The sequence below is a fragment of the Caretta caretta genome, chromosome 8, assembly GCF_965140235.1.
Source record: "Caretta caretta isolate rCarCar2 chromosome 8, rCarCar1.hap1, whole genome shotgun sequence".
Classification (NCBI taxonomy): domain Eukaryota; kingdom Metazoa; phylum Chordata; order Testudines; family Cheloniidae; genus Caretta; species Caretta caretta.
In genome coordinates, this window is record NC_134213.1 from 79,778,655 (window position 1) to 79,800,708 (window position 22,054).

Sequence of the window (22,054 nt, forward strand, 5' to 3'; positions counted from 1 at the left end):
TGTCTGCCTTTTCTTCCTCATGATAGACAATGTTACCATCTTTATCTAGTATTGGACCAGTGCCACTGATAGGATTTCGTATGTTTTATAGGCTTCATATGTTTCAAAGAGTTCCTTGTTATTTTCCTTAACCTTACAAACCAGCAGTTAGAAAATGCAGATGATTGATAAGGGAAGTTGATGGTATAAGTAAAAATCTTTGGCAATTAGGGCTAAGGGTTATTGGCTGGAAAGGGCTACAAAAGAGTGGAAGTGCACTTGCTTTTTTTTAGACAGGTGAACGTAAAACAAAAAGAACCTCTCTCCAAATAGTAGGTCCTGATGTTTTAAAGAAATATTCATTTAAAAAAACCTTGTTGATGTTTATAAAGCTCTTTTCAGTATCTGACTAGACACAGAGTGCTGTCAAATGCCCAAAGGATGCAAACTGAAAAAACACATTTTTTGTGCACTAATTATGATATCTAAAAGCAATCTTTAAGTGTTGCTGGTAACTACACTAGGTATACATTTTTCAGGCAAAAATGTGTCTTCATGTTGATATCCCTTTAACTACTTTTCTAACATGGTTAAAACTAGCCCAGCTAGGTGCCTTGTTTTTCTTAGGGAAACTTTTTAAAATTAGTTTTTCTGATTCCCTCCCCCCGCCCCTGATTTTTCTGAAGCTCTATTAGCATCTTTGTAATTCTACTGGACTGAACTCCTTTCTCCCTCCCCCTCCTTTTTTTTTTTTTTAAATTGAACCATACAAGCAGACACTGTGTAATAAACCTAACCTTTGGGCTTCAGTGATAAGATCTGTTTTTACTTGCTTACCTGGGAGTGGTACTGTACTGCTCTTCTAGTCTTGAAAATTACTTCTACACTCTCTTGCTTTTTGAGAAGAGGGTTGGTTCTGGAAATCACATAAGTTTTGTGGGCGTATACTTCATGCAACATACAGTACGTTATAGAATTCAGAACCGTAAGTACACTATACATTGCATGTAGACCAGGTCAAACAAAGATCAGATATGAATTCATGTTTGAAAACGTTAAATATGTATTTTTCAAGTGTCAACCAAGACTGGGAAACTGCTATCCTAATATATAATTTTGGATATTGGAAATATTTTCCTGAAAGTCTAACGGGAGCAAGAGAACATGTTACTTTTTTGTATTTACAAATGAAATTGTCTTTAATTAGAAAAAAAAAATGTACAAGTTGAGCCCAGATCTTAAGACTTGAACAGGAAGTTAGCACTTGCTGCATTTGAAATAAAGGCGAGGAAGTGTGAGAAGAGAAGGGGAAAGAAAAATTTCTCATTTTTTCACTCTATCAGTTTTTACAAGTAAATTAAAGGTGCTACTAAATATGACACCAAATAATGTGTACATCTTGTTTGTTTATACTTAAAACATGATGTTTTGGTGTGTTTGGACATGTTTGGTTTTTACAGTTATCATAAATATAAAGGGAAGGGTAAATGCCTTTAAAATCCCTCCTGGACAGAGGAAAAACCCTTTCACCTGTAAAGGGTTAAGAAGCTAGGATAACCTCGCTGGTACCTGACCACAATGACCAATGAGGAGACAAGATACTTTCAAAGCTGGGGGAGGGGGGGGAAACAAAGGGTCTGTGTCTGTCTGGGTGATGCTTTTGCCGGGGACAGAACAGGAATGGAGTCTTAGAACTTAGTAAGCAATCTAGCTAGATATGCGTTAGATTCTGATTTCTTTAAATGGCTGAGGAAATAAGCTGTGCTGAAAGGAATGGATATTCCTGTCTTTGTGTCTTTTTGTAACTTAAGGTTTTGCCTAGAGGGATTATCTATGTTTTGAATCTAATTACCCTGTAAGGTATTTACCATCCTGATTTTACAGAGGTGATTCTTTTTACTTCTATTAAAATTCTTCTTTTCAGAAACTGAATGCTTTTCCATTGTTCTTAAGATCCAAGGGTTTGGGTCTGTGGTCACCTGTGAAAATTGGTGAGGATTTTTACCAAACCTTCCCCAGGAAGTGGGGCGCAAGGGTTGGGAGGATTTTTGGGGGAAAGACGTTTCCAAACATCTCTTTCCCAGTAACCCGTTAAACGTTTGGTGATGGCAGCGAAAGTCCAAGGGTAAAGGGTAAAATAGTTTGTACCTTGGGGAAGTTTTGACCTAAGCTGGTAAAAGTAAGCTTAGGAGGTTTTCATGCAGGTCCCCACATCTGTACCCTAGAGTTCAGAGTGGGGAAGGAACCTTGACAGCAGTGAATTTAGTGCTTGTAAAAAGTGCCCAACTGATGGGCCTGTAAACTAAAAATATACTTATGCACAGGAAGTGAAAGTGCAGGTTCCCACGCTGCTTTGTCTGTGTGCTTCAAAGCCTAGACCTTTAGTCTCTGAGTACTTTTCTGTAGGGTTTTAAAGGTTAAAGGAAGATTGTGGTTTATGTAAACAAAATACTTCAAAATGTTTATATTTAATGAAATTTTTTAAAAACCATTTACTAATCTTTATAGTGAATAGAAACTCATTTTATTGGGTGGAGGTAGGTATTTTGGAGAATAGTCATTTAAATGCTGTGTTGAGATGTGCAGTTGGGATAGCATAGTGTGATGAAATAGGATTGGTAACTACACTGTAATAGGACAATGTCTCTTCCATTTTACTATTAAAAACTTCATTCCAGTTTGTACAAACATCTAAGTCAAACAGAGATCTGTGAGATGAATCTGTAATATATGTAAAGTTTCTGCCAAGACATTCTGTGGGTTTCTAATTAACATATTATTTATGGCAGACGTATGATGGCTCAACCAGATTCAGATCTAGAAGAGGATGCTTTAAAGGAGGATTTGAAGTTTTACTTCATGAACCCATGTGAAAAATACAGAGCCAGACGTCAAATCCCTTGGAAACTGGGTTTGCAGATACTAAAGATAGTTATGGTTACCACACAGGTAATAAATATATATTTTTTTTATGTTCTTACAAAAAATAACACATGTAGGTGGAGCAGAAAATCAATGTCTTGGAGTGTTGCTTCCATTGGTTACTCTTTAACTATATAAACTTCCTTCCTGGAAAAAAAATCAAGATCAGAGGTGAGGAAAGAACACTCTTTAAGGAATAGGAGTGGATGTGGTGGCAGGAAACAATAATATAAACTAAACTCCTAAATGTTCTTTGGTCACCACCTTGGTGCTAACTGGAGCAATTTCAGTGAGGGGTTAACAGTGAAATAGAAGGTCAGATACTGCCAAAGACATTGATTTCAAAACAATTTTTTCCCCTAAATCAAGCACCTCATTATGGATCATATGGTTTTGAATTGTTTGGCTTTATGCCACAGCACTGCCAATGCCCTTTGTGCCTTCTGCTCATCACTGCACGTAACGCCCCTGAGGCCAATGTATTGGTATTGTTACCAGAGTTCCAGCCAGCAACTGCAGAGCCTGCATTATTAATGTAACCTGCAACTCTGAATGTTTGGTTTGTATTTGCAAATGCTCTTCTAATTGGCAAGAGCAGATTGTTGACTAGGCAGTTAAAATCCTAAGCCACTTTCTCTCCCCAAGTGATGGATTACAGACAGTGCATTAATTTGGATACAGAGTCAAATCAGCAATTTGTTTTGATCCCTAAAATATAGGAATCTCAAGTGTGAGATTTAACAAAGTGGCATTACATATATAGCTGAAATATACACTGAGCTGCATGGGTCAAGGTCTGAAATTAACAGACCTGCCGGAGTCAAGCAATACCTTCAGATATTACCTCTGGCTAATATCCTCCAGACCCCCATCTAGCCAGAAAGGGTGATCTCAGCCTTTCTTTTTTTTTTTTCTTTAAATATAAATCTCCACCATTGCGAACATCAGTGCAGGAGTAGCAGCAGAGGAAGCACAAACGTAGACCGAGCTCCAGGCAATGGCTGGCATTCTAACTACTATGCTGTCTAGACAAGACTGGCTCAAATGACACTGGTAACTGAAGTCCTGTATACACTAGTGCTCCTCAACAGCAGCAAAGCTCCGCTAGCAATTGTGGAACAGTGGGTAGGACTGCTTTGGGTGAGGTAGAGTGGGGAAGACTAGTATGGGCACAGTCATGAGGATACCAATTCCATCAGGGTTTCTTTCAGAATATTATCACAAGCTAAGAGGTAATATTGTCTTGCTTGATTCTACTGAGCTGTTAGTGAAAGCCTTTTCCCATTGTCCAGGTCAGGGAGACACAGGTTATCACACTACCGTCTAGCTCTTATACACAGGGGCTTAATCATGAGTGGAATGAGGCAACACACTGCTTCAAAGCCCATCCTAACCCATCCCATATCCTTCACCACCACCCAAAGTCTATCCTAACCCACAAGCATTAGTGCCTGTGCTGGCGATTAAACTTCTGGATTGCCATGCTTGCTATCCCAATCTCTCCTCTGCTTGGTCTCTGTGTTGAGCCTGACTCTGCTGGGGCAGAAGAGATGCAGTGCTGCTTTGCTTTCTGATGCCACCAGCCAATTCAGGTACCTGCGTTTGTTTGTTTTTTTTGGCACCTTTCAGCGGTGCAGTGAAGTAAGTGGCTGTCACTACTGGTCCAGCTTCAGCAGCTGATTGGGTAGCCAGGGTAAGGAAGCAACAGAATCACTGAAGGGAAGTATATTGCTACTTAAAGGGGACAGTCTTGCACACTTGTAGCAGGCATATGGGCAGGTCCTAATGACCATCCTTGTGTTTTGGAATGAGGCCAAGCTCCTTAGGGGTGACTTTGGTGTACTTCATGCTTATTCTTACAGGATTGTCCCTGTCACTAGCTGTCTGACTCTGATGAGAAACTACTGAGTTTCAGTACGTTAAACCTGTTAATTGGAGTGGGTTCTTCCTTATGGTAAGGTGAAGGTAATTTGTCCTTTCTCTGCTGGATTGCAGAAGTATATTTTAGTGCAAAGTTGTGTTAGGGCCCCCTAAGGATTCCACATGCTTTCCAAATCAAGACTGACCGCCTTTTTCTTTTTCTTGCAGTACTCCGGGGAAAGGCTCTAATTTACTGATATTAGCTAAACATTGCCATGAATTCATTCATAGAACTTATGTTAACAGCTTTGCAATCCAAAGAGCATCTAAGTAGAATTGCTAAATCCCCTGAAGAACCTTGCAAACTTTTTGGCCAGAATTCAACACTTGTTCTAAAGGCTGTGTGGATATAACCAGGCGCCGATGACCTGGAATCCCTGTTCCGGTCATCCTGGCTGCAACCTGCCACATTACATAAATAGTTCACTGTGAATAGCATTCTTTTGTGTACTCATTTAGCCCAGAGCTAACTAGTTACCATCTAGGAGAGACCAGAAAGTACTCACTGGAGAAAAAATAAATAGATTTTATTTTTATATTTAAAGAGAGGCTCTCAGACAGCAATTCAGATTTCATATACTGTTAATGCTAGGAACAAGAATAGGGGCTTGCTTACCTTTTAGTGGGGATTTCTTTGCACACTCTCTCTCTCGCTCTCTCCTCCCTCGTTTGGTTGGTTTCTTGCTGACCTTGAAAAATTATACATGGCCTAGCCAAAGAACTAAACCTTTTAATCAGAGGCTGAGATGAAAACTAGGGAGGGAGGAAGAGACAATGCTCTGGTGGGACACTGGGTCCCTAACACCCCTGCTGTTGGGTTTGGGGAGAGTGCTAGGATTCCTATCTCTCTATTCTATATCTCACAGGGATCTCTGTTCAGAGGGTCCATTTATGTATTTTCCTTTGACTTATGGAAGGGATATGGGGAATCTCTGCTAGTCTACATAAATCTCTATGAACAACTTCAGCACCTGCCTCTGCTGCTAATTATAGCTTCCCCAAGGAGTACCTTTATGAAATTAACTTCATTTTTGTCACTTTCAATGGTGCCCATGGGGTTCTGAATAGTTGTGTTTCATTCTGGTGCAGTGCTCAGCGCAGACAAACTAGAGCTGTCTGCACTCAGGAAGACAGCCTCCTTAATGCAGTTCTGTCTTCAGGCTAGGCTAGTACTCTTTTTCTTCAGTGAAAGGTTAGATTATGCAGAAAAAGATGAGTCCAAACACTTCATATTTGCTACTAACAAGTAAGAGAGTTTATTTTTCAAGCTCTGGGTTCCTTCCTTTGCTCTCTCCTTTTTCTGCTCTTCCACTGTGAGATTCCAATTACCTTACACTGTTCTTCTTTCATACCAAAATATATGTGGAGTAAACCACTTACATTTTTCTTATGAAAATTATTTTAAAAAAAGGGGTTAAAGTGTGGTGATAGGAAACTGGCTCAGTAAAAATAGTAAGTTTTTGATCAATAGCTCTTTCCCCATGTGTATTCAGATTCTTATCTTCTTACATTACAGACTAAAACAATTTTTTAAAAATCCTGTTATCTATAAAGGTTCTGCATTGCTATGGGTTAGTGGACTGGATTCTATTCTGTCTCCTGCATCATCAACAAAAACTGTCAGCTAAATTCTAATTACAGAAACCTTATTACTGGTGATGTAAGTGACAGAACACAGTTTGACATTCCGATCTCAAAGTGAGTTAGAAAAAAACTAAGTAGACTTCATAAGGAAGTGTTTGTGTGATAAAGTTTAAACCACGTTATGTTGTTTGTAGTCAACTTGGTTCACTATAACTGTACTTTTAATCATCAAAGCTCTTCAAATTCAGAGTGATTTCTCAGATTTGAATGACTTTTCTCCTACTCAGAGAGGCCATGAGGTGAATGGATTTTGGATTTTCCACAGAAAACGTAGCTTTGCTGATTCAAATAGTTTCAAACACTTGCACTATGAATAAAATTACTGTGCACGTAGTTAAAAGAAGTGAAAATGCATCTCCTGGGCTGTACTTGATAATGATTATGCACTAAGTGGCTAAGCTCCAAAATAAAGTAGTAAGAGTTTTTTGGTATTTCATGGCATGCCTGTCACTGAAGTAAACGGTATTTTTCATTCCCTTGTTTTCAGCTTGCATCAGCTTATGCAAAGTGGGATTTTGTTTTCCAGGCTTTGGCAAAAGAGACCCTTTACTATTCTTTTGTGATCTTGTATTGTAATTAGGGCTGTCAATTTTTTTGATTTATCATGTGAGTTAACTGCTATTAATTAATCGTGATTAATTGCACTGTTAAACAATAGAATGCCAATAGAAATTTATTTGTATGTTTTCCTACATTTTCATGTATATTTTATTCTGTGTTGTAATTGAAATCAAAGTGTATATACTTTTTTATTACAAATTATTATTGCACTGTAAAAATGATAAATAAAAGAAATAGTATTTTTCAGTTCACCTCATACAAGTACTGTAGTGCAATCTCTTTGTCATGAAAGTTCAACTTACAAATGTAGGTTGTTGTTGTTACATAACTGCACTCAAAAACAAAACTATGTAAAACTTCAGAGCCTACATGTCCACTCAGTCCTACTTCTTGTTCAGCCAATCGCTCAGACAAACAAGTCTGTTTACATTTACAGGAAATAATGCTGCCCTCTTCTATATCTACATTATCTCCTGCAAATGTAAACAAACTTGTTTGTCTGAGCGATTAGCTAAACAAGAAGTAGGACTGAGCGGACTTGCAGGCTCTAGGATTTTACATTGTTTTATTTTTAATGCAGTTTTTTTGGTACATAATTATACATTTGTAAGTTCAACTTTCATGACAAAGACATTTCACCTCATACAAGTACAGTAGTGCATTGAAAAATCCATTTTTTTACAGTGCGAATACTTGTAATCAAAAATAAATATAAAGTGAGCACTGTACACTTTGTATTCTGTGTTGTATTTGAAAATGTGGAAAAATCCAAAAATATGTAAATAAATGCTATTCAATTATTGTTTAACAGTGCCATTAATTGCACAGTTTTTTTTAATCACGCAACAGCCCTAATTGTAATGTTAACTTTTTTATTTATTTATTTATTTTTAAAGGAGTCTGGTACTGACACAATACAGAAACTTCTTACTTTCCAATTTGTGCTGATTATAACTTGAAGATGTTAATCGCTGTTACTATCATTAGTATGTTAATGATGGCATTGTATTCTGACTTGAATTTTTAATTTGTTTTAGCTTATTCTTTTTGGTTTGAGTAACCAGCTGGTGGTTTCCTTCAAAGAGGAGAACACTATTGCCTTTAAGCATCTGTTTCTGAAAGGCTACTCAGGAGTTGATGAAGATGATTATAGTTGCAGTGTATACACACAGCAGGATGTTTATGACAGCATTTTTTTTGCTATTAATCAGGTAAGTGTTTTGTGTGTTTCTATGTGTTATAAACAGCATGAGTACTGCTTAAAAGTCACAGCCAATAAGATGTTGCTCAGTTTCCATTTTCTGTTCTGGTTAGTTTCATTCAGATTGCAAATGTCCTAACTGGTCATCATCTGATTAAAATAAACAGTCAAAGTTAAGTTTCACTCAGTATTTATTTTCATGTATATGCTTAATCTTCATTTTTTGACTATTAGCCACAACATAAACACTGAAGTTGTTAATATTAGATTATTAATTTCCAAATTTGCTGTGGCAGATGATTTGGGTTTTACTTTAAGTAGAAATGGACCTGAATATAGATACATTCCAAAAATTCATGCTTACAATTATAGTGAATCACAGCTTTGTAGCATTGTTGCCAGAAGTCTCAACATGGGAATGCAGTTCTTCCAGGAATATCAGGACACAGCCTTAAGTTTAGTATGGTATTTTAAAATGAATTTGGATAATATGATGATAAACTCCCTTAAATAATTGTTTTAAAAATTTTTAAAACAAAACAGATTGTGTTAACATGCACATAAAATAGAAAATGATGGGAAAACAAAAGGTTATACTCCTGTAGAAAATAAAAAATTGAAGTCCTTTCTTGATGGTTTTTAAATCACATGAGGGCCCAGGTCTCTTCTGTGGTCCAGTACAGTTCAGAAGTATGGGGCTTTAAGTCACCCTTACTTGAGATTTCCCAGTTCGGAGACCTATGGGCACTTGTCCAGTTGAGGCTCAATTTAGAGCAGCTTTAGGACTGCTCAGCATTTTGCAGACTGGTAATGGTCCCCATGCAGCCATTATACCAGTCAGGAAGTGGTGGAATGCAAAGGCCATACCCCTTCTCCTTTGGCCATGCCCCCACTTCAGGGTTCTTTGCCTTCTGGCAACCCCCACAAATTATGGGAAATCCTCTGCAGAGCCAATCCACTGTTTCTGCTGAAGTAGGCAGAATGAGACAGAGTGAGACTGGCCTGTTGTGTAAAATGGTGGCTGACTTGTATATGTCTCTTCTCAGTTCTCCTTGAGAATTTTCTTCAGTTGTGCTGCTGTTTTACATTTAGTCTGTTATTTCTTTGCTTTTTATCTTTCCTTCCTGGTTTACTACTTCCTTCCTTTCTTCCTTCTTTTGTAGGCACTAAGGCAGATTTGAAGCCCCAGCTAGAAGACTAGTGAAAGGATAGATTTATGTCATCGAGCAGGAGTCAAGTATGCGATACAGGCATCAGATATAAAGGTCTCTTTGTATGATGTCTATATTCTATAAATGTAGACCTTTATAGAGGAGCTTTTTCCAGTCAATGTAGCTTAGGTTTCTTAGGGCTTTGCAGGTTTTCAGGCTTTAACTTGTTGTTCGGCACATATATATGGCTGAGATTATCAAAAAAGAGGTCAGTGATTTGTGGGCACCCAAACTGAGACCTTAAAAGAGCTTGGCTTGGCTACTTTTTTTTTTCTTCCCAGAGGTTGTACTCAGCACTTTCTGAAAATTAAGGCAACAGAATGCAGCCTTCCTATGGCTGAAAAGTATTAATTTAAGTCTTGCATAATTGTGGAGGACTAAATCTGTAATGGACAATCCCCATGATATCTGAATTTTTTTTTTTTTTTTTCAAAAAAACAAACTACAGGTACTAGATCATTGGTTCTCTCCCCATTTCTGCAAATAAGTATTAGACAGAACATACCCTCTCTGCTGATTTTCTTACATTTTCTGTCTAATCTGGGTATTATTTTTATTATGGGGAAATTTATGTCAAAAAGATTTTTCCATTATCAAATGTAACAAGCTTGGTTTCATAGAGGTATCATGATGATATGTTTGCCTACAAAGCAACGCAGAGTGCTGCAATCCACTCTTTCTCAACATGCTGGAAATTTTTTTAGGGACCTTGCTTTAACTTCCTGTTCTGGTGATCCAGTCTGTAGGTGATGAACTCATGGATCAGCATGGCTGGGTAATTTATCCATAAGGAGGATAGTCAACTTTAGGAGAGTGTGCATGTGGGGAAACCACTGCTAGAGATGGTACCCAGGTACAGTGAGGAGTTCAGAGGACCCCTAATTTGCATAGCATCTTGACAGTCAGAGAACTGATTACGTCTCCATCTATCGAAGCAATGGTGTTGATTAATTTCTCCATATTTTTCTCTTCCACTAACTTGGTTTTGTTACCTAGACTTACCTTCATTCATCTACTTTTAGTCCAGGCACTGTTCTCACGTAGGTACTGGGACTGTTGGCAAATGGTACTAGCTGCATTTGCCATAAAGAAGATGCGGAGCTGAGTAGTGTTGGCTTGTTAATGGGTTTGGGTCCATCATCTCTTCTGGTGGCTTTAATAGACATTGAACAGCAGGATCGAAAGAGCCTTGTGGAGCACCTTTAAAGGAGAGCTCTGCATGTAAATATGCAGTTGTCCATAACAACCATTTGAGGACTGATTTGTGCTGCAGCTGACACTAGACCTTCCAAGTGTGTCAGCAGTGTTCCATGATAACCGGTGAGGAATGTTGTCCATGGCAACTAGGAGACTTGGACCCTCTGTGATACTAATTGTTCTAACACCAGGTTGGGATGTGTCTGGGGTGTTGTCAGAAGTAGGCTGAAATCTTAGGGCATGTCTACACTGGCAGAGTTACAGTGCCGGGAGTTACAGCGCTGCTCAGAGAGCGGTAGTGTGAACCCACAACAGCGGTTTCCCTTCATCGGGTGCCTGCACAATAGTGTGTTCGCACTTGCAGCGATATTCGCAGCGGTGCACTCTGGGCAGCTATCCCACAGAGTATCTCTTCCTCTTCTGCCACTAAGAGTTGTGGGAAGACAGAGGGGGTCATGGGGCATCCTGGGTCCTGTCCCAATGCCCCATGATGCATTGCTTCGCATCCCAGCAATCCCTGTGTCCACCTGCATTTGGCACCATCTTTCAATGGTTTGTGTACTGCAAAGAGTACACAAAGAGTGTACTGCACTCTTCGGTCTGCAGGAAAGGATCCCGAACTGTTGACCAGTATGCTGCTCGCTCTGAGCAACATGTCACAAGTGGCAGTAGAGTTATTCCTTATACTACTGTACAAAGTCAAGAGGAGTGTGGTGTTGAACTCGCCACACATAATAGCTACGACACGAGATTGCTTGTGGCATTCACGGAGGTGCTGACCACAGTGGAACGCTGCTTTTGGACTTGGGACACAAGCACTGAGTGGTGGGATCACATCGTGTTGCATGTCTGGGATGATGAGCAGTGGCTGCAGAACTTTCGGATGAGGAAAGCCACATTCCTGGGACTGTGTGAGCTTGCCCCAACCCCGTGGTACAAGGACATGAGAATGAGAGCTGCCCTGCTGTTGGAGAAGCGTGTGGCAATTAGACTGTGGAAGCTGGCTACTCCAGACTGCTACTGATTGGTTGCTAACCAGTTCGGAATGGGGAAAGTCGACCGTTGGACTCATGTTGATGGAAGTGTGCAGGGCCGTTAATCGCATCCTGCTCCGAAAGACTGTGACTCTGGGCAACATGTGTGACATTGTGGATGGCTTCGCACAAGTGGGGTTCCCTAACTGTGGAGGGGCGATAGATGGCACCCATCTTCTAATTCTGGTACCAGACCACCTAGCCACCGAGTACGTTAATCAGAAGCGGTATTTCTCAATGGTTCTCCAGGTGCTTGTGGATCATTTGTGGGCTTTTCACAGACATTAACGCAGGCTGGTCTGGAAAGGTGCATGACACATGCATCTTTCGGAACACTGGCCCGTTCAGGAAGCTTCCTGGACCAGAAGATCATAGAGGAAGTTGAAATGCCTATTGTGATCCTGGGCGATCCCACCTACCCCTTAATGCCATGACTTATGAAGCCACACATGAGGCAACTTGACAGCAGCAAGGAGCGGTTCAACAGGCTGAGCAAGTGCAGAATGACTATTGAGTGTGCATTTGCCCATTTAAAGGCCTGCCGGTGCTACCTCTGTGGGAAGCTGGACCTGGCCAATGACAATATTCCAATGCTTATAGCCGTGTGCTGTATGCTCCATAATATTTGTGAAGGGAAGGGTAAAAGCTTCACTCAGGGCTGGACCGCTGAGGCTCAACAGCTGGAGGCTGAGTTTGAACAGCCAGAGACCAGGGCTATTAGAGGGATGCAGCGTGGGGGCATAAGGATCAGGGGTGCCTTGAGGCAGCAATTTGAAGTTGAAGGACACGAATATTTGTTGCTATGTGCTGAAGTGCAGTGCTTGTAGTGCTAGGAGGTGATTGTGATTAGTGCAGACGATGCAATATGAAGGTTTAACATAACCGTCTGCTGCTTTGCAGGGCTCTGCTGGCTTTCAATTAATAGAATAAAGAGTGATTTTAAAGCAACACAACTGTTTTATTAAAAAAACAACCTCCAGAGGAGAGAGTCAAACAAAAAAACCATATCAGCACTGAGGGGGATGAGGGAAGGGAAGGTCCCAGGAGGAGGAGGGGTCCTAGGACGGCTAAAGATTTGTGCATGTTCCGGGATCATATCCAACCTTCTCCTTTGGAGTACAATGCAGCAGGTACTGTCAGCAGGGCCAAACTGCAGAGAAATGGGTGGTGAGTGCAGTGGGTACTGAGAATCCACATTGCTGGACTACGGGGGAGGAATGGAATGATGTGGGTACAGACTGGAGCCAGGAGGTTAAGAGTGTGTTGGCAGTGGCTGGGGGGGAGCATGGGAAAGTTTCGCAACAGCGGCTGCAGGGGAAGGCGGGCATGGAGCTGCTTGGTTTGCAGTGCTAGAATCGCCTGGAGCGTGTCTACTTGGTGTTTCATAACTTGTAAGAGCTGCTCCGTGGCTTCATTCTGGCGGGCTGCATTCTCCCTTCGGTCCTTCTCGCTGTCCTGCCGCTCTTTCAATTACTGTGTCTCGGCCGCAGAGTGCGTCATGACATCACGCAGAAAGTCCTCTTCAGTTCTTCTTGGCCGCTTTCTAATTCTGCGCAGCCGTTCAGCTGGCGATAGCAAAGAGGGAGGCTGTGCTCCCAAGGTCATCTCTGTGAAGTTTAAATGCAATATTTTACAGAAGCAATATTGTTTGCAATGCACAGACCACTGATTCAGTGATTTAAAACACAGCCAGTACTCGCGTACCTGTCACTAACTGGCTTACCCCAGGCAAGCACACATGACCCACAAGACCCCCAAAATGGTGAATAGCCACAGGGGGCAGGGTAAACCTGTGTTCCTGGACTGGACTGTACACACTGCATGTGGCTCTTGGGGAGAGCCAGCCCTGTAGGGGAGGCCTGATAATCATTCCTGTCTCCACATTTTCCACAGAATGTGATCATTATGGAAGATATATCTCGCTGCTGAGGGTGAGCAGGGAATCAAGGGAGGGTCTTCTCCAGACTGCGGCTTCTGCCCTGGCCCATATGTGGCTTGCCTGTGTGCAGCAATGGTTCTTCTTTCCCCCCTGTGACCACAAAGTGGCGCAGGAAAGTTACCGTTAATGGGGCAAGAAACAAAAGCAGCTCTGCCAAAGAGCCTGTGGCAGCAGATTGCCCAGTAACTCCATGAGAGTTTTGTGGAGATCTCTGAGGCAGCTTCCCGTGAAGTGAGGGAGTCAATCAACTGCCTGTTCGTTGCTCAGACTAGGCATGTGGTGGTACATGCATCACAGACACAAGCCTGCTTTCTGCAACCCTTCTGCCCCCAACAACTCACTTCAGCAATTCCCATAATCAAATTCACTTACCAGGGGCCTCCTCTCCTGTTTGTGCTTTACCAAGATCCAACAGCTGTGACTGGTTAGCCTCCTCCGGGGTAGAAAAGAGCTCTTGGTTGCTTGCATCTCTGACCTCTGAGTCATCCTCTGCCTCTGGGTCCCCCTCCACATCCTTATTCGAGATTTCCTCCTCCTGGCTCGGTCTGCTCTCAACTGGCACACGAGCCACGGAAGTATCCACAGTGGTCTTCGCAGTGGAGCTGGGGTCACCACTGAGTATCGTGTCCAGCTCTTTGCAGAACCAGCAGCTCGTGGGCACAGCACCAGAGTGGCAGTTTGCCTTGTGGTTGGCGTTCCGCAGCTCCTTCACTTTGACCCTGCACTGCAGTGTGTCCTGGTCATGGCCCCTTTCTGTTATGATCGTGAAACCTGTCTGTAGGTATCATAATTCCTACGGCTGGAGTACAGCTGTGACTGGCCCTGTTACTAACTACCTGTGTGACCTTTGACATGTCTGTGACAAATATGCTAATGAGTGTGAATATAATGTAACTGGAATATGCTTCATGCAGAAAGTCTCTTGTAAGGTATCATTACAAAGCTTATCTATTGAGTGTGTTCATCCTATTTGTATAAATGTATCATTCTTGTATCTGAGACTAGAAATATGAAATATAACTCTGAGGTCTTATTGTAATTATGCAAAGTGTGGGCCATTAATGGTGGTTTGGAATCTTGATGGCTCCCATCAACTAGGACAACTGGTTGTAAATGGCTCTATTTACTTGCAAGCCTTCCTGTGAGTCAGGCCAGGAAGAATGAAGGCTTGGGATCTCCCAGGACATGTGACCATGTCACCTGGTACTGGAATCCATCTTAAACCTGGTACTTTTCCATTTAGAAGGAGGGTTGGGGACCCAGAGAGACAAGATTCCCACCTTGTGCCTAAGCTATGTAAGGGGGTGGAACTGAACAAAGGAGGTGCAGTCATGAGAAATCCCCTAGCTACCACCTGAGCTGGAACAAGAATTGTACTGGGGATAGGATTGGGCCCAGACTAGAAAGGAGTCTAGTCTATGAAAGAAGCTTATTGAAACATCTCTGAGGTTGAGATTTTCTCTAATCAGTTTCTTAATGTATTAAGTTTAGACTTGCATGTTTTTGTTTTATTTTGCTTGGTAACTTACTCTGTTCTATTATTACTTGGAACCACTTAAATCCTATATTTTATATTTAATAAAATCACTTTTGCATATTATTTAACCCAGAGTAAGTAATTAACACCTGGGGGAGCAAACAGCTGTGCATATCTCTATCAATGTTAGAGGGCAGATAATTTGAATATACCCTTTTGATACAGCATGGTTAGAAGGCAGCAGGAGAGTGATATATAGGAGAGAGATGTAAGTCCCAGGATGAGGAGAAGCCTTATTCCCTGTAGAGGGAAGAGAGGTTTCTATAGATTAATTAAAAGCACCTGAAACCAATTAGAGCACCTGAAGCTAGTCACCTGATAAAACCCCCCTGCTTCAATCAGCCAGGGGAAGGAGTTGGAGCAGAGAGCAGTTTGAAGGCGTTGGAGCGGAGGAGAGTTTGGAGAAGTTCCATGGCTGGCTAGAAGAGCAAGATCCTAGGTAAAGAGACACCAGGCTTGTGCAGAGAGAGGGGGCAGGAAGCCCCACAAGCTGAAGAGCAGGAGAGGGAAGTAGCCCAGGGGAAGGAAGCACTAGTTCAAGTTGTTTACCGCTATCCCTAGGGCCCCTGAGTTGGGACCTGGAGTAGAGGGTGGGCCCGGGTCCCTCCCTCTCCACTACCCTTCTCTGGGTTACTAGTGGGACAGTAGATACCCCAGTTCAGGGGTAGGAAACTGCACTCTGAAACCCCCCACCAAAAAGAGGAAGCACGGGACCCATCATAATCATACTGGCAATTTGCCGCACATGGTCAGGTTGGATCTCCGCACTGGGGACTTAAACCAGGGTTAACCAAAACCATCCCATCCCCAAGATAGATGACATGGTCAAGGCTCTAATACAAGCCACTGTGGCCCAGCAGGAGGCTACCCAAATCCAAGCAACCTCCCAACAGGAAGCGACTCAGGTGCAGCAGGAGACTAATTGGCTGCTGATGAATCAGGCTGCCCAGGACTGAGCTACAGGAGCTGGCAAACCAGATGAAGGCCCTTATGGAGCGGAACCATAATTGCGAGGGAACCCGGACTATACGGGCCAGCCACTGCCTGCGGAAAATGACACGGAAGGATGATGTAGAGGCATATCTCCTGGCATTTGAGAGAGCAGCCTGGCCCAGAGATCCGTGGTCTGGTATCCTCGCCCCATTCCTGGGTGGATAGGCCCAGAAGGTCTACTATAATATGGCTGCAGAGACTGCGAAGGATTACCCCCAGCTGAAGGCAGAGATCCTGGCCAGATCCGGAGTAACCACGGTGTTATGAGCCCAGAGGTTTCATGAATGGCAGTGTACAGAGGACAAGACACCCTGATCGTAATTGTATGACCTGATCCAGAAATGGCTGCACCCTGAGGCTCTCAGCTCTGAAAAAATGATGGAGCTCCTGGTACTGGACCAGGATATGAGAGGGCTACTACCAGGCCTTCAGGCTTGGTTTGGCCAGAATGACCCCTTTACCTACGATGAGTTGGTCTCCCTCATGGAAAGACAGCTGGCAGCCCGTGAACTGTTCCAGACCCTGGGGGTGAGACACGGCAGACCAGGAAGACAGCCCAAAACCCAAGGCCCCAGATTGTCAAGAATTACAGAAAAACCATAACTGGGAGGAAAGACGCTGAGGAATGGCCCAAGGCCAAGAAGGGACCTGGGGGTTTGGGAAGAGAGGGCTGGGGCGGCAGACCAAATAGCCCCAGGCAGAGGGCGGCAACCGGGATAAGGAGTCGGTGTTACGAGTGTGGCCTAATCGGCCTGGTAGGGGTCGCAATGACCTCACATAGGTATACAGGGTCAGTAAAGATGGAATGGTATTGCTACCATAGCATTAGGAGATTCCGGGAGTGCTGTCGCACTGGTCTCGGGGAAGCTGGTGGGGCAAGACCAACTAACCCGGGCCAAAACTACAGGGGTAACATGCGTTCATGGCACCATAAATTTCTAACCTACAATCCCAGTATGGATTGAGATCCAGGGAAACACTACCAGGGTAGCTGCAGGAGTGGTCCCTAGGCTCCCCTACCCGGTCTTAATTGGTAGGGACTTCCCCGAGTTTGAGAACTTACTCCCCCCCAGTAGAGCCAGGGGAGGGTAGCAACCCCCGGGCTGAGACGGAGGCACCTACAGATAGCCTCACCTCAATTTTTGCTGAATTTGCCCCCGAGCTATTTTCATCCCCCGGGAAACCTCGAAAGTCTAGGTGGGAAAAGAGGGCAGATAAAAGGCTAGGGACCAGGATTCTAGCAGAGAGCCAGAAAGCCTCCCTTGTTGGTAAACGAACCCGTTCAGGAGGCCAGGAGACAATTCAGGCCAGTGAGGACTCGGAGGCAGTTCCTAGCCCAAGTAGGGGCAACCCAAGGGGTGGAGAAGAAATAGGTCCCATGGAGTTAGGTCAAATTGGTACCGCACATGAGAATTTCGGGTAGGACCAAGCCAATGACCCACTATATATGAATGTGAGGGAGGAGGTAGTGGAAGTAAATGGCATACCCGTGGAAGGAATGACCAAAGGCCCAAGGCCTTATTATGTGATCAAATGTGATCTGTTCTACCGAATAGTGCAAAGTCGAGGGGAAGAAGTAGAGCAGCTCTTAATCCCACGAAAACACACAGGGCAGTACTAGAGTTAGCTCGCAGTCATTTATTTGGGGGACATCTAGGAGTAGACAAGACACCTGATAGTCCTAAGAAGATTTTATTGGCCAGGAATACGCGCAGACGTCCAACACTATTGTACCTCCTGCCCAGAATGCCAGTTGCATAGCCCCCGACCTCACTTGCGGGCCCTATTAGTACCTTTGCCTATTATTGAAGTCCCTTTCGAAAAGATAGCCATGGACCTAGTGGGCCCACTGGAAAGATCAGCATGGGGCCACCGAAACGTATTAGTCATCCTTGACTATGCCACACAGTGTCCAGAAGCCATTCCTTTAAGAAACCCCACATCAAAAGCAATTGCAAAAGAACTACTTCAGGTTTTTGCCAGAGTGGGCATCCCTAAGGAGATCCTGACTGACCAAGGAACCCCTTTCATGTCGAAATTAATGAAGGACTTATATACCCTGCTCCGCATCCATGCCATACAGACCTCAGTCTACCATCCATGAACAGGTGGACTGGTAGAGCGGTTTAACCGCACACTTAAAGGTATGATCCGGAAGGTGGTAGCACAGGACAGAAAAGACTGAGATACCCTTCTACCGTACCTAATGTTTGCAATACGGGAAGTGTCCCAGGCGTCCACCGGTTTCTCTCCCTTTGAGCTACTATATGGACGCCACCCATGTGGAATATTAGATATCGCCAAGGAGGACTGGGAAGAACAACCCAACGCAGGAAAGAATGTCCTTGAACACGTGACACAGATGAGAGAGCGAATAGCTCAAGTAAACCCTATAGTAAGAGAACATTTGGAAAAAGCACAAGAGACCCAGCGGACATATTGTAACCGCTGAGTGAAAGTACGGAAATTTCAGCCGGGACAACGGGTGATGGCGCTAGTGCCGACAGCGGAAAGCAAACTCCTGGCCAGCTGGCATGGACCACATGAGATAGTGGAAGCCATTGGGGAAGTGGACCATAAGGTCAGACAACCAGACCGCCAAAGACCAGAGCAGATCTACCACGTAAACTTACTGAAGCCCTGCCATGACCGAGAGACGTGCCTGGTCATTCGGAGAGCTCCACCTCAGACGGACGACCCACAGGAGCAGGTGAGGATGTCCCCCGAGTTAGCCCCAGAACAACGAACAGAGGTCATTGATATGATCCAATGGAACCAAGATGTGTTTTGTACACAGCCGGGCCGTACGACACTGGTCCAACATCATATCGTCACCAGGCCCGGAATAAGGGTGACAATAAGACCGTACTGGATAACGGAAGCTAAAAGAGAGGAAATTAGGACAGAAGTGAAGATGATGATGTTGGAACTTGGGGTTATTGAAGAATCCCACAACCAGTGGTCCAGCCCTATTGTCCTATTACCCAAGCCTGACGGCACCCTGAGGTTTTGCAACGACTTCCGGAAGTTGAATGAAGTATCCCAATTTGATGCCTATCCGATACCATGTGTCGACAAGCTAGTTGATCAGTTAGGCAAGACCCGATACCTAACCACTCTGGACCTGACTAAAGGATATTGGAAAATTCCCCTGGCCAAGAACGCCAAGGAGAAGACTGCTCTCTCCACACCTGATGGCCTGTTCCAATACACTGTCCTCCCTTTTGGACTCAATGGGGCCCCTGCAACATTCCAACGACTTATGGATAAATTGCTGCAACCCCATGCCAGGTATGCCGCCGCCTATTTAGACGATATAGTCATCCATAGCCCTGACTGGGAAACGCACCTAGGGAAAGTAGAAACAGTACTAGACGCCCTGCGGAAGGCCGGCCTCACTGCCAACCCTCTCAAGTGCGTGATAGGACTAGCTGAGGCCAGATACCTTGGGTATGTAGTAGGGAGAGGCTTGGTAAAACTCCAATGGAACAAAGTGGAGGCAATACAAGATTGGCCTCCGCCAGTCCGTAAAAAGCAGGTCAGAGCATTTCTCGGGTTAGTCGGGTACTATCGGAGATTCATCCTTCTTTTCGCCACAAGAGCAGGGCCATTGACAGACCTGATAAAGGCTCGGGGCCCCAAGATAGTAAAGCAGCAGAAGGAGCATTCGCAGATTTAAGGACAGCCCTTTGCTGCCATCCAGTGCTCATAGCCCCAGATTTCAAGAAAGAATTTGTCCTACAAACAGATGCCTCGGAAGTAGAGCTAGGAGCCCTCCTTTCGCAGATGGTAGGGGAGGAGGAACACCCGATCCTGTACCTCAGCCGGAAGCTTTTCCCCAGGGAACAAAAGTACATCGTTGTTGAAAAGGAATGTCTGGCGATAAAATGGGCCATGGAAACTCTCTGCTACTACCTACTGGGGCGGTGATTTACCCTGGTGACAGACCACGCCCCGCTCCAGTGGATGCACAGAAACAAGGAGAAGAATACAAGAGCGACTAGATGGTTCCTATTTCTGCAACCCTTTCATTTCCGAGTACGGCGTAGGGCTGGAAGCCAGCATAGCAATGCAGATGGCTTGTCGTGAAAGCATTGCCTTTCGTCCCAAGTAGCCCAACCCCATGGTGTTGAGCAGGGGGGGAGGATACAGCATGGTTAGAAGGCAGCAGGAGAGTGATATATAGGAGAGAGATGTAAGTCCCAGGATGAGGAGAAGCCTTATTCCCTGTAGAGGGAAGAAAGGTTTCTATAAATTAATTAAAAGCACTTGAAACCAATTAGAGCACCTGAAGCTAGTCACCTGATAAAACCCCCCTGCTTCAATCAGCCAGGGGAAGGAGTTGGAGCAGAGAGCAGTTTGAAGGCGTTGGAGCAGAGGAGAGTTTGGAGAAGTTCCATGGCTGGCTAGAAGAGCAAGATCCTAGGTAAAGAGACACCCGGCTTGTGCAGAGAGAGGGGGCAGGAAGCCCCACAAGCTGAAGAGCAGGAGAGGGAAGTAGCCCAGGGGAAGGAAGCACTAGTTCAAGTTGTTTACCGCTATCCCTAGGGCCCCTGGGTTGGGACCCGGAGTAGAAGGTGGGCCCGGGTCCCTCCCTCTCCACTACCCTTCTCTGGGTTACTAGTGGGACAGTAGATACCCTAGTTCAGGGGCAGGAAACTGTGCCCTGAACATCCCCCCGCCCCCCTAACCGAGAAGAGGAAGCGCGGGACCCATCATATTCATACCAGCAATTTGCCACACCCTGTGTAAGCTTTATACGGAGTAAAACGGATTTATTTGGGGTTTGGATCCCATTGGGAACTGAGTATCTGGATACTGGAGACAGGAGCACTTCTTAAGCCTTTTTCAGTTAAGTCTGCAGCTTTTGGGGGACGTTGTTCAGACCTGGATCTGTGTTGCAGCGGACTGGTGTGTCTGGCTCAACAAGGCAGAGTTCTGAAGGCCCAAGCTGGCAGGGAAAATGGGCTCCGAGGTAGTCTCAGCACATCAGGTGGCCGGCCCAAGGGGGGCCTCTGTGACTGAACCTGTCACAATGTCCTTGTAGAGTATAATTCTATTCACCTGCCTTGTTGAGGCTTGACTAATTTTGAGATCCTGGAATCAAACTTGTTATGGAAATACAAAGTGCGTATGAAAAGCTGGTACTGTGGACCATTAAATTTGTTAATGGGGAGGGGGAAGCAAATTTGAATGAATGTGGGCAAAGAAAACATAGTTATGGGCATCAGTAATTTTTTGTGAATAGGCTGATGTGAGGATAATTAAGTTAACTGAAAAAGTGTGTTTTATTTTTAAATTAGTACCGCCAATTAAAGACGATATCCCTGGGCACACTTGGTTACGAACAAGATGAAGACGATATGTCAGGCTTACAGATCTGTAAACAACAGTACAAGAAAGGCACAATGCTTCCTTCCAATGATTCGCTGAACATAGACATTGCCATTGAAACAGGTACAGTACAGCTGTAAATTTAAAAAAAAAAAAGTTTCCACGTATTGTAATGGCAAATCATCAAGAGTAAGTTAGTATTTTATTTGTGTGGCAATCATGCTTTAACCTAGGAAAAATTAACTCACTTCTCCCCAATTTTATTTTTTTAATATCCACTTAGAAATTACTACTTCGCAGCATAAGCATTGTAGGTCACCATAGTAAGACTTTTTCTCTGAAGACTTTTCAGCTGTTGACCTTCTGTATGAGAGAAGCTGCTGATCAGAGGCCAGATATTGAGTGGTGTTGAATGCTGTCAACCACCATTCAGTTCAATGGGAGCTTTTAGCACCTTTCAGTATTGGGGCCTGCTCCTTCTCATAGCCCCATTAACTTGAGTGGGGCTCTACACAGATATAGGGAGTTGCCCACAATGAGCAGCTGTTATACCAATAAAATAAAAACCAGCAGGATCTTATT

The 22,054-nt window shown here is 43.9% G+C and overlaps 1 protein-coding gene across 3 annotated transcripts in view; it reads left to right on the top strand.

Annotated features, from left to right (window-relative positions):
• The window catches only part of MCOLN2 (mucolipin TRP cation channel 2), a 45,142-nt gene that overhangs the window by 3,570 nt on the left and 19,518 nt on the right, over positions 1-22,054 (top strand). For 2 of the 3 annotated variants that reach the window (XM_075131677.1, XM_048862022.2), the window contains exons 2-4: positions 2,769-2,928; positions 8,064-8,237; positions 21,442-21,595. In XM_075131677.1, the coding sequence (XP_074987778.1) occupies positions 2,773-2,928; positions 8,064-8,237; positions 21,442-21,595 (484 nt within the window). In that variant the 5' untranslated portion in view covers positions 2,769-2,772. Of the gene's footprint in view, positions 1-871; positions 965-2,768; positions 2,929-8,063; positions 8,238-21,441; positions 21,596-22,054 lie in introns of those variants that run through there. The other variant, XM_075131676.1, reaches the window with a different exon arrangement.